This window comes from Equus przewalskii, chromosome X (genome assembly GCF_037783145.1).
Source record: "Equus przewalskii isolate Varuska chromosome X, EquPr2, whole genome shotgun sequence".
Classification (NCBI taxonomy): domain Eukaryota; kingdom Metazoa; phylum Chordata; class Mammalia; order Perissodactyla; family Equidae; genus Equus; species Equus przewalskii.
The window spans coordinates 36345643-36358789 of NC_091863.1; the positions used below are offsets into that span (position 1 = coordinate 36345643).

The following is a 13147-nucleotide window of genomic DNA, read 5'->3' on the forward strand; positions in this document are numbered from 1 at the left end:
GATAAGATCACCAATGAAATAAGTTTTTCTATTGTTCCTACAGTACAGAATTTAACTGTCAGTAAATTCCTATCACATCAATTACAGGAGGTATTATATAATCCTAGAGGTTTCAGAAGTGTAATATCTCAGTAATTTGGGAACCAGTCAAAAGACTACCAAGCAGATCTAGGATCACATCAGATTTCACCCTTCATATACAATCCACTAACCAATCCTGTGGGTTCTACTACCATAGCATATCAAGTCTCTTTTTCTTGATCTCCTCTACTATTCACTAATTCCAAGCCACCATCATCTCTTACCTGGATTACAACAATAGCTTTGTATCTGGGTCTTGTTGCTTCTATTCTTACCTTGCTGCAGACTACCCTCCACCAGAATAGTCTTTTTAAAACACAGATCCTTGCTTGCAACTCTCCAATGGCTTCCCAATCTACTTGGAACACAAGCTGAACTCCTTATTAGGGTTTATAAGACCCTGTGTAATCTGGCCCCTGCTGATCTCTCTGATCTCATCTGAAAACTCTTTCCCTGTTCACAACATTCTAGGTACACTGGTCTTCTTCTAGTTCTCTGAGCATAACAAGATTGTTCCAGAAATGCAAGGCATTTGCACCTTTCTCTGGAAAGTCTCAGTTCAAATGTTGCTTCCTGAAAGAAATGTTGCTTCAGAAAGGCCTTCCTGAAGGATCTGAGTCCCCATGCCTGAATCTGCATTTTCCCTGGATGACGGCATTGGAAAGATTACAGGAAAATTTCTGGAAGTCACCGCTGGAAGTCCTATTATCAGACTTTGTTACCAATAAGTCTGATATTTACTCATGCTTGCCTGTTACCTCTAGGCCCCTAGCCTTCTTTCCTGCCCAACTGATAATATGTCAGACTCAACACATCTAACCATTTACCCATTTCAAAGGATATTTGAGAAAGATATTTCCTAATTAAATAATATTCGGGAAGGATCCAAAGCTGCAAATGAAAGAGTAAACAGCTCAGAAATGATGTATAAAATCTTTCTGAGAAAAAATGTTTGAAAAATTTAATCTTTCCAAAGTCCCAGAGCCAGGCCTCAGGGAGAAGTTGAGTTAATGTGGTATAATACTCCAAGTTTTTCTTTTCAGTTCTGTCTTAGAGGATCTCAATGGATATGGGAATCCCCTCAAAAGGAACAATGGAGAAAAGAAGAAAGAATCTTTCAATTAAAAGGGATAAAATGAGCCAATGCTTCTTGGAAGAATTCTTTGCTCTTGGGAAATAGACAGAGTTGCAGTAAATCATGATGGATGATCACAAATATTTATCTCCCTTTCCCACCAAAATCTAACCAAAATGACAACAAAGGAATAAAAATAGGTAATAACCTACAATGACAAAAATAGCTGGAAAAAGACAATAGTGGACAAGAGATTTCAAAATCTTTTGCTGGGGTCAGCCCAGTGGCATAGTGGTTAAGTTCACGTGCTCTGCTTCGGCAGCCCAGGGTCTGTGGGTTCAGATCCTGGGTGTGGATGCACCGCTCAACAAGCCACGCTGTGGTGGCATCCCATATACAAAATAGAGGAAGATTGGTAACAGATGTTAGCTTAGGGCCAATCTTCCTCACCAAAAAAAAAAAAAGAAAAAAAATCTTTTGCAAGATGGAAAGCAGACTAAGGATTGGTAACTGACTTGGCAGAGCTGAGGAAGGGAAGCAGAACTCTAATCCATGGCAGAGGCAGGGGGCACTTAGAGATTAGCCAATGTGGCCTACAAAATTCCTGAGAGGCTCAGCAATTGCAGACTCCAGGTGTCAATAAAGGCAGGGGTAAGGTGTGGTTCTGAAAATAAGGACTGCTTGAAAGCCTGAATAAAGCTGGAGCAGCTGGACTCCCAAGTATCTTCTTCTACACTGTACTCCTCTGGAGGGGAGTAAGGTTTGTTCTCCAGTGAAATTCGATCAAAGAAGCTCTGGTCTTGAGGAGATGAAGCACAATGGAGGGCAGAGGAGAGCATTACACACTCAACTGGGGCCTCTCAGCCCCCTTCCTTCCCCTTTCCTGTTTCCACAACACCAGTGCCTGTGTGTAAATTCTCCTTTCCCCCATCCCACCCTCCCTCCAGCTCAGCAGGAGAAGATAGGATTCTTCTCTCAGTACTCTGAATGGTCCCAGAGATATCTCTAAATTGTGGCTTCTGGGGATTCCCTAATGAAAATGCAGGCTAGGAGATGACTCTTGCAGTGAAACACACCAATCGACAAGAGCCATCCCCAGAAGCTTCCAACATTAAGGACAGAAGTCACAACAGCAACAGAAAAAAAGGAATCAGGGAAACAAAGACAATTCAGGTAGGAGAGGCAAAGACGCGAGATAAGAGGATATATTATACCCATGAGAAAAGAACAGAAGACCACAAAAAAGGAACATTCAGACTAAAAATGTGCTCTTGGAATCAAAAATATGATAGTAGTAACTCGATGCAGTAGAAGGGGTGGAATATAAAGTTGAGGAAATCTCTTAATAAGTACATCATAATGACAAAGAGAAAACTTGGGAGAGAAAAGATCCAAATTCAGGCGATGCAAAATTTTAATGAAAAGAGTTCTCTACAAGAGAAAAATGGAAATGGAGGAGAATAGATTATAAAAAATTAACGGAACATTTCTCAGAACCAAAGAACAGAGTCTCCAGATCGGAAAGGCCCATAAAGTGTTAAGCTCAATGAATCTATATATTAGACACACACACCATAAGCCTCCATCATGAACTTCCAGAACACCAGAAAGAAAGAGAAGATCCTAAGAGCATCCAAAAAGAACAACAGTAATGGGAATCAATATTATCCTAAATTCTCAAGCATCATAACAGGAAGTTAGTAGTAGTATCTAAAAATGAGAAATCCAGAAATAGCAGTATGAGCATGCTATTTAAATGCCTGCAGAAGCAGCTAGAAGGGCTGAAAGTGGCTGCTTCTTGAGAAAGAGTCTGGGAGGTGGGAAGGGATGTGCATGGAAACTGCTGCTGTTGAAATAAGCTTTTCAGAATGATTTGATTATTTTTTACTATGAGCACGTATTTTTAAAATAAAAATTTTAAAAGTGTAAAAAGTAGATGAGAGATCCTGAAACAAGCTTTTCAAGGTAGTAAACTCATATAAGTCAGACTTGGAAAGGAAGGAGCATCGTTAGTTGGGAGCATATTGATGAGGAATTAGTCTCCCAGCCTCCCTGCTCCAAAATTCTACACAGAGCTTCTTCCTCTGGACCACTGATAGAGTGAGATTTTTCATGCCCTCATTTGCTAGTATAACATACACTATCTCTAATATATGCCACGCTTGTTAGATGAGGTTGTGAGAGAAAGAAGACAAGGATACAAAGGAGAGCTCCAGTTCTAAAAATAGTCTAGTTTGGAGGAGGAGACGAGGGAAAGCAGTTCAGAGATGGAGAGAGGCTTGAATATAAGGGAGTAAGAACAAGTAGGTCAGTGCTCACATTTACTCCTGAATATTATCTCCCCAATCACCCGTCGTGGAGTCTTCCCTGTCTCATAACTACAGGTCATCATTCACCAAACCCTATCCATCTTTTCCAAATATGTTGGAAAAGCCTATGAATTGTACAGAAAACCTATCTCCTTACTTCAGGGTCCTGCTGTGCTTCTGATCAACGTGTTAGCATCCTGATTCTCCAACCTGAATCCCCTACTTTCTCCTCTCCAAATGACATTTGGCTCTTGCGAAGACTCTGATCCACAGTCAAAGCACAAAGATTTGCCATTCTGGAGGAAATTCCTTTGAAAAGGTTGGGAAGGCAATTCCAAAGAAGAACTTTCTATGGCAACATTGTTAGAATCAGTGCAGGCCTTCCAGGGTGACTGCCCTAAAGGGCAACACTAATTCTGGCTTTTAAATGTTTCAACGCTTGTTAAAAAGTCAGCTTCCTTACTTTAAAGTCCCTGCTCACACAGTGCTAAAGTGTTTTCCTGAAACCTCCATAAATTCTTCTTTCCCTTCGATACTTGGGCCAGCCACCACTTCCTTCCCTATGCAAACTAAGGGACGTGTTTGAGGAAGAAGAGGGACAACCTCCCAGTTCTTCTCTGGAAAATAATGACCCTCCAGCATGCTTCTCCATGCCTTGCTAGGTGGGAGTTCTTAGAAGTGAGTCTAACGTGTCATTTGACAGGTGCTCGTGCTCCCCCTCCCAAAAATGATGAATGGCTTGAAAACTGCAGAAGCCATCCATCTCCTTGCCATGGGGAATAATGCTGATCTGCTTTATTTCCACCATCTGTGGAGGTAAAAGACACAGCAGCAGCTGTATTTTGCTGAAGAGTAACATGGGTTCCCCTCTGCTGCAAAGGCCATCTCCTAACTTAGGGAATAGGCTGGCTGCGTGACCAGGGCTGGAAGGGAGGGAGGGCAGTGAAGACATAGTTTTGACTCAGTTGTGTTTGGTTTCAGTTCATTACCCAGTAAGCCCAGGGGTCCACACTGAAACACCTGGTGAGATTCTTAAAGACCAAACACTTGAGAAAAAAGTGGAGCTCTGGGCCACTGTGCTGGTTGGTCACAAAAACTTAAGCATTGGCAAGATGGCACTGCCTAAGTTGCCAATGAGTAACTCCAGTTATCTCTAAAGAGCCAGGGCTCTAAATTCCAATTCTGATCCCAGCACACATCTCCTAGGTGAGGCGAGTCACAGCTGCCTAGTATGGGCTGAACACACAGTCAATGCTCTGTTGGTCCACATGGTTTTGGATTTCTTAAAAATTTCTTAAACTACAAATCACATTATATTTGAAAAGGTAGAAAGCTTCTGGGGTGTGTGTGCGTGTGAGAGAGAGAGGCAGAGAGAGTGAGAGAGAGAATGGGGCTTCTCTCTGAAAACTTCCCAGTGCACCAAACACTGCAACAACAGCAGACACGTGGCTCAACTCTTGTCCTTCAGCCTCACTGCCAGGTATTGTTGGGTGAAATCACTTGAGCCCAAACCATGCCTCTGGGAGGGGGGCAGGGGCGAGGCTGGGTAGAATATAATGAGATGATTTTAAAGCGCTGTTAACTTTTTCCCTTTTAACTGATATTTCTGGATGAGGCACCAGCTCTCTTGGGAGGCCAGTTCTAAGGCATTCCATGGAGCCCAGAGCCAGCTGTAAAAGACTAGCTTGGGGCAGAGCTGCTGGGGAAAGAGTTGCACTTGAATTTCCAGCTATTCCAAGTCTCAATTCAGAAGGCTGCAATTAGGGGAAGAGGCTGCCTCTTTACTCTCCAGTCCCACAAGGAATACAGAATGGAATGAGCTCAGTATATTCTCTACCTCTCATGGTTTGAGAACCATAATTTCTCATTTGTTAGTATTGAGGAGATATTAATATCCAAACAAAGGCTCAGAGCGGTTGAGTCAATTTAGGATCACATGGGCAGGAGGCAGTAGAATTGGACTTCAGAGGCAGGTCTGATGGATATCAAGCCCATGTTTTTCTCCCCCTGCCCAGTGTACCAGCACAGGGCAAGTCCCTGGGTCTGCAAAGATGAAGCAGACATAGTCTCTATTCCTAGGAGCTCAGACAGAAACAAAGGCTTAGGGTATCTTAGGGAGTTCTAATTCCATTAGAGACTTATCTTGGCCTGAAGCATCCTCTTTCACTGAAAGAGTCTCCTTATACCTCAATGTTGTCACTTACTAAATGAGGAATCATGCCTCCCATCAACTAAAATGTACCTTTTAATATGCTCAAGGATTTACAAAATATTCTAGGCCCCTTGGCACTATGTCAATACAGACTGTCACTTCTTTTATTAATGGGTAATAGCTACCACTACATAGAACATTTAAGTCTGATCTCTGTGCATTAGTGAAATGAATTCGTTTGGTAAGTAAGGTGACCTCATACCAGCTACCACAGCACAAACTGATGAGGGCTTGGGTAACCGGATGTGAAAAGACTTTAGTCTTGATTCCAGCTTGAGTTGTGCTAATAAGGAAAAGACCTGACTGAATCATAAGAAAAATATTAGTGGAGTAGAGGGGAAATCTTACTACCAAAACACAGGGTCAGGAGAAACACATGGGTAACAATCACTGGGTGAAAGAAATCATCCAAATCTTTAGCCATATTGTTTTTCGTCTCCTGATCTGAACTCACACAGCAGGGCTATACGGCTGCTCAACAGCTACCCAGCTCCATCCTAAGGCAGGTAAAACTGCCCCTGGGCAGAATGTGCACTGAACCAAATCAACAAACTCCATGCCTGCCTCCCACGGGAGACTGTAGACGTCAGAAGGGCTCTGGCTTAGCGTGCCACAGGAGGGCTGTGCAGAAAGAGAGTCTGGTCAAGGCTCTGGAAAGCCCTGTGGAGTCTGTGGGGAACAATAAGAATGCAGAATATAAATGTAAGCTGCAGGCTGATGGGCCCACTAGGAATTAGGGCAGTCTTTGAAAGGAATCTGCGGAGATGATGCAAAACACCAAGCATGTGACCCAAATCGTGGCAGGGCATATTGGAGGGAGAGGGGAATGGGAATGAGACATTTTCTAATCTGATTAGTCTGAAGTTTCCCCTGAGTGTAGAGAAGGGTCACTGCACAATTAGAGGCAAAGTTAGACTGAACATGGTCTGCTTAGTGGCTCAGAGGGATGACCTCCTCAAAGCTAAGCTGGGCTCGGAGGCGGATGTGTTCAGAGGCTGAGATGACTCCGAAGCAAGTTGTGGAATAGTCTTTCTGCCTTTAATGTCAAATTGTAAAGGCAAAGACAAAACAGTCTGCTGAGAGAATGAGAGGATGATGACTTGGTGGCCTCAGTATTGGATAAGAAACATCTAGGTCTTCCAGAGGCCAGGCTCCCACATTACTGGACTTTCCAGGACAACTCATCCTCAAGGCCATGGAAAGATAATCTAATAAACATCTGCAGTTTCCTGACTAGAAGACAGCTTAATGTGTGGAAGGCGTTCAGATTCAACTGTTTAAAAACAAGGCTTCCTCTATGTAGAAAGACACAGGTTTCTTCCAGTTCATTTCTAAGTCAGAGTGTGTAGTCTATGGTCCCTGACTTAAACTTCTCTCCTAGTCCCCAATCAATACTTAGTAACAGGTGCTGTGCTTTACTGACATTATGTCAATTCATCCTCGGAACCACTAGGAAGTAAGTATTGTTATCTGATTCTAGAGGTAAGGAATCTGGGTTTCAGGCAGGTCAAAAATCTTGCACAAGATCACACAGCTAGCAAGTTGATTCAAAGAATATAAGAGAGGAGGTAGAGGTAAAATTGTCAAGATGTACACTGATCGTTCACAGGTGGTAAATGAAACAGGTTAAAAGCAAGTCTCTGCATCTGAATGGATCAAACGTCAAGTCACAAATCTTCATTACAAGCAAGGTAAGGGACAAAAAGAGAAACGTAAATAGTATTGTGAGAATCCGTAGGAGGAGATAATCACTGCGAGCCAAGCAAATCCAAGAGGGCTTCATGGATATGGTGCTATTTGAAATGGCTCTTAAAGGAAGAGCAAGCTTTCAGCAGGTAGAGAAAATTGAAAGCTATTTCCTACTGAAGAAATAGAAAGAGAAAAGGCAAAAAAGTGGGAGGGCAGGTGGTATATGTGTGAAATGCTAAATGGCCCATTTGGCTGGACTACCCAGAATGGGAAGGGGAGCTTTGGGAATGTGGTAACTGTGGAGAAACCTGACTCCTAGACCTGCGCATTTCATCTCAGGTCCTTTACATCGGATGACCTACTTATCCCTCACACTGATGCCTGCAAATAAAAGCAAATAGACCTGATAGTCTAGAAAATAACCCCAGGTCAATCAAATGCATACACACATCCATCTGGATTGGCCCTCTTCTTGATTACCCTCCTGACACCTTGGACCCTAGTTCTCCCACATGGGATTTAGTTTTATCTATTCCTTTGGTTTCTCCTTTCACCTCAGAGGAGGACTCTCTACTCTAGCCTCTGCTTGAGAACAATGCTCCAACTGACAACCCTAAATCCCATGATGGAGAAAGGTGAGAAGAAGTTCAAAGCTAAGGAGTTGTTCTTTCCTTAGAGAACAAAGACATGGTACAGAAGGTTTGTGAGTAGAAGAGTGACACTATGACATTTTTACTCTTAGAAGGTACTTAGCTGTTGTATGAAAGACAGATTTAAAAATTTAGAGACTGGTGGAGGAAACACCAACATGGAGGCCCTGCAATAGTCAAGAACAAATGTGGGTCAGAACAAGAGTGAAGATAGTAGGAACAGAGAGGAAAGAGTGGATGCAAGCAGCAGGAAGGAGGTAGAACTGTCAAGGCATTTTAATCTACTGGATATGTGAACACAATAATTCAAAATGGTTAGAAGCAGGAGATGTGCATTTGAAAGGTTCCGGGGTTAAGTCACAGCTCTCCTTCTTCCAGACTACGTGACTTTGGGCAAAATACCTCATCTCTCTAAACCTCAGCATCCTCATGTAAGATAGGAGGATAATAGTTCTGATCTCACCAAGTTGTTCTCACAAAGTAAATGAAGTAATGTATTCAAAGCAATGATAACAATGCCTAGATCACAGCCCAAAATGTCAGAATTATCGAGATAAGTAAGTCAGAGGAGGGGTTGGAGTAATGCCATAGGAAGCATAAAAGATAATCAGAGTCTATATGGGTAGGAGGGTGGTGCCAGGGAGTCAAAAGTCAGGTCTAACAGGAGAAGTGATGTGTTTTGGAAAGCAGTTCACCATACTTTCCTTTTGCAACATCATCATCTCTATGCTTTACATCTGGTGCTCTAGCAAGATAGAGCCCTGTGCTGGTAACACTAGGTCCTCTTATGGCATGTCTTTAGCCATCAGGGACTACTGCTTTGAAAAACCTGTCATGAGTTTTACATCTAACACCCTCACAACCAATGAAGTTGTGCATTTTCATTTTGTCCCAGAACCTGCGTGTGTGTTAGGGTGTCTTAAGGTCAAAAAGATAAAATAATAACTCATAATAGTCTAACAATCAAAATCGTGGCTAAGTTTTCCTTTTGTAATACTTAAATGGAGGTATGTCATCAATAAGACAATCAAAGGTAAATCAAGGGGAATTAAAGGTAAATGTAAAACCAGGAATAGCCCCCAAAACAAAAATATGCAGGACAATCACAATGAAGGGTAGAGTTCTCACTTACTTGGACAGTAAGGATACCAGCAGATCGTGAGTCAAAGGTAACCTGGAGGACTTGCACAGCCTTCTGATGTCTTTGGTGGGTAATACTTTTTTACTGCATTAAAACAAAGTAAATGGCCTTTTATACACTTCGTGTCTCTCAAGTAGCTAATTACATGCTATAGGAAAGAAAACATAGATGTGTCCTAAAAACGTGCACATGGAAATAAATGTGAAAATTGGTATTGGAATTCACAGTAACAAAAACCCATCATATTGCATTTCACTTTTTCCATTTCAGAAGTCAACAGATTCTGTCCTTACAAAGGCCTTTCCATCAAGATTCAGATTCTTGGTTGGTGATAGTACAGCCTATTAAGGCTGCAGCCATGAGTGTTGCTCTAAGTAATCGATCCGCATTCTTGACCACTAGTCAAAAACGATTCTGATATTTGAAAACATCTCCTAATTTGACAGGCAACTACAGCCTCCAACACAAGTATTATATGACTTGAGGGTGTTTTTCTAGTCTTTTCCTTGGACCCAAACGTTATAGCCTAGAAGCCCCAGCTGGGGCCTTAACAGTCACCTCAATTTTGTCAGATGCTTTCTCCAGAGTAGCCCAGTAGTCATTTTCCCCAGCCTGCAGAGGGCACAGAAATGCTTGTCCAGTGTTCTCACTCAGCCAATGTTCTTCCAGGCACCAGGCAAAATTAGAACCAACAGGAAGGAAAGTGGGCTCCTTTCTTCGCAATGAGGTTATAAAATGATGAGAGAATGTTTATGTCCAGAATCAAAGCTTGTTGGATCTGGAAGAACCTCAGAGCTGTCTGATTAAGCAACCCCATTATTCCCAAGAGGTGTTCCTTTAGCGGAGGAAGGTCACGCTTCTCACTCTGGGAAAGGGGTACCACCAGGGTGGAAGGTAGGGTCTGGGTCTTGCAAAGCTCAGACCACACATCCTCCAAGAGGCTCAGGGAAGCTTAGAGAGTCAAGAAAAAAATGCCATCTTTATAAAAACCTAATAAGGATGTATTATGAATTAGGAAAAAAATCATGTTCATTATGAAGATAAACTATGAGACCTTCAAAGATATTTAGGGTGTGCAGATGGCCACTTGCGTGCAGACTTCAGGTTTGGAGATGAGGGAAGCGGTCATGGGGCAGAGAGACTGCAGTAGTGTGTAGTAACAAAATTAGAAGCTAGAGTTAGAACTAAGATCTTCTAATTCCAGATGAGTATCTCTCCCCACTATATCAAGCCTGTGGGGAAGATGAACACCCAAACATATGAGGCTCCAGGTTTTTTTATGACTGACTTAATAAAACTCAATACAAACGTGATAAATGTATTAGAAATAGATTATGCTGAGCTTCATTATTTTCAAGAAGAAATAATTTCAAAGAAATTTGTAGCAAGTTTACTTGCAAATTCCCTTTCTGTTCATTATAAAAGTCACATTTATAAATCTCAGTTATCACTTAAATAATGTAAGAAGGAGAGACACCTCAGAATTAAACCTTCTAACATCTTGATTTACTATGTTTCATTGAAAGCTTCTAGAAACCAACTAAAAGAAAATGCAAAGGGGCATCCTGTTCTTTTGAAAATACAGGGCCTCCCCTATTCCATCAACAAACAAAGCTCACCATCAGTATGAAATATTTGTATCTAGATACTCTCCAAAAATGATTTAAGATGGCTTTGCTAAATAGTGGAGTACGATCAGACATGTCAATTTTCTTTTGGCCCTTTTTGATAAAATATCAATTCTTTCATTACTCAGGTTCACAGAAACTTAAATGATTTATTAGAATCAACAAAATAAAAGCTTACTTTTCTCGATCTTGGTATACACAGTTAGCAATGAGTCTTTCGAAATTCTCAAAAGTATTTCTCTTGAACCGTTCATGGGCCAGTGCAATTAGGACATTCACATCTTCATAAGCGTCCTCGGGCACGCGGTAGTGACGCGCAATGGTTATAAGTTCATGGTCTGTGAGCTCCCCAACAGTTAGAGTCATCAGTATATCTCTGTAAAGAAAACAGAAAAACACTCATGAAATTATATCTAAGAATATTTTACCTCTATTTCTATTAAAAGTATCTAAATCCCATTTTATAAAGCTTTTACCAACTACACAGAGGATAGGTGATTATTTTTCCTAATTTCTCTGCTTAACTTATGAGCAGCAGGAAAGTACCAGCGCTAGAATGGGAAACCATAAGCACTGTAGCTTATAAATAAAATGGCTTTTTGCCCAGAGTCAAACTTCTACCAGATAACAGCCTGCAACCAGGAAGCAAATTTTTAAAGTCCTTAAATGGTCAAAAGGCCTGTCACTAAATACATGTTTTCATTCAATGCCTATTAATCTTACTTTACACAAAATAGTAATAGACTTGGAGTTCTAGTTTCCCAGGGTATCAAATTTATAAATCAGTAAATTAGAAAGGTGTTTTGGAGATGGGGAAAGCAATTATGTACATTTTTGTAGTAAAAAGTAAAAACTGACACACCAAGCCAGTGAGAAAAACATGAGAGAAAAAGTTAAAAGTGAAAAGAGCTGTGTGAGGGTACAGTTGTCTGAGTCTTTAGAAGGCAAATGGCGTTGAGATTATTTGGCAGAGCTAAAAAACAAACGACAACGACATATTAACATAACATTAAAAAAATGAGGATTCAAAGCCTAACAAATTGGCTGAGTTGTTTTCAATATATTCTCTATATGAAAGCTACAAATCATGCAGCATGCATTAGAAAGAATGACAACAAAATGGATAAAATGCAAACTGTTATGGTGGTTAAATGAATAAGCTTCCAACGTCTAGAAAATCTACTTACCAGAAGTATTTCAGTTCTGAAGAATCCCGAATAAACGAGGGAATACGAGGTTTTATTTGCTCTTCTGTTTTAAACTGGTCTTTGAGAATAATGGCTTTTAGTTCTTTTATATGTTTCCTGCCATTATCACTATCATTTAAGAATTCTAGGTTCCCCCAGTCAAGATCATCATTAGACAGAGTGTAGGAAAGCCCACAGCTAAGTTACTGACCGATCTGAAGGAAGCGAATTTCACCTATATCTACTTCTCAGGGTTTCAGGGTTTTTATTTTGTTTTGTTTTGCTTTTGTTTTTTTTTTTTTAATGGGAAATGAAGGTTAAATTAAACCAAAAGGACCCCACAACTGCATCTAGTCAGTTTGGGTCAGACAATCAATCGGTAATATTGGCTGGGGGCTCACTGTGCAGAAAAGACTATAAAGTGTTTTGGCATCTGAACTTTTCAGAGTCTATAATCTACTTGGGCTGTCCAAGCACACAGATGAGCTCTCACAGCCACAAACTGGGGGAGCCACTTGAATGAACTGAATAATAATAACAACCCTCACCATTTGCTGAGCATTAGCTAGGCGCCAGGTCCTGTGCTTCCAAGTACTTTTGGCATGGATCATAGGTACTATTATCATCCCTATTTTACAGATGAGAACACTGAGGAACAGAAATGTTAAGTAATATAGCCCAAGTCATGAAAGTCAGAATGCAAACCTCCGTGGTCTGGCTCCAAAGCCCATGTTCCTGCATACTACTCTGACCCTCTTCCATTGGGACACAGAAGACAGAGTCACCAGAGGGAGCGGGGCTCAGTCAGCAAAAGCTTCCCAAAGGCAGCGGGTTTTGAGCTGATTTTTTACAGACCTCTACTCCCTTTACCGTCCATGACCTCTGCTTTGAGGGCTATCACCGATAAGCATAAGTAAATATGAGAAAATAATTTCAGAAACCCTGAGTCACCAATCATCTCTGACAGAGGGTTAAGTGACTACAGGGGAACCAACCCAAGGAAGGTCCTCAGCTCATTTAGAATAGTAGTCATGGAATAATCAGTAATGACACACATAAAATGGAATAGTACGCTGAAATGGAATAGTATGCATGAAAAGCATGCTGTTCATTGGTACTTGTTGGTATGAAAGAGGTCCACACTATGTTGATAAATGTAGTATGATCCCAGTGAA

General features: G+C 41.2%; 1 protein-coding gene across 1 annotated transcript in view; it reads right to left on the minus strand.

Annotated features, from left to right (window-relative positions):
* The window catches only part of EFHC2 (EF-hand domain containing 2), a 178531-nt gene that overhangs the window by 26547 nt on the left and 138837 nt on the right, over window positions 1–13147 (minus strand). The window contains exons 12-13 of the mRNA XM_070605966.1: window positions 10964–11161; window positions 9149–9241 (exon numbers count right to left, since the gene is read on the minus strand). Of these exons, the coding sequence (XP_070462067.1) occupies window positions 9149–9241; window positions 10964–11161 (291 nt within the window). The remainder of the gene's footprint in view (window positions 1–9148; window positions 9242–10963; window positions 11162–13147) is intronic.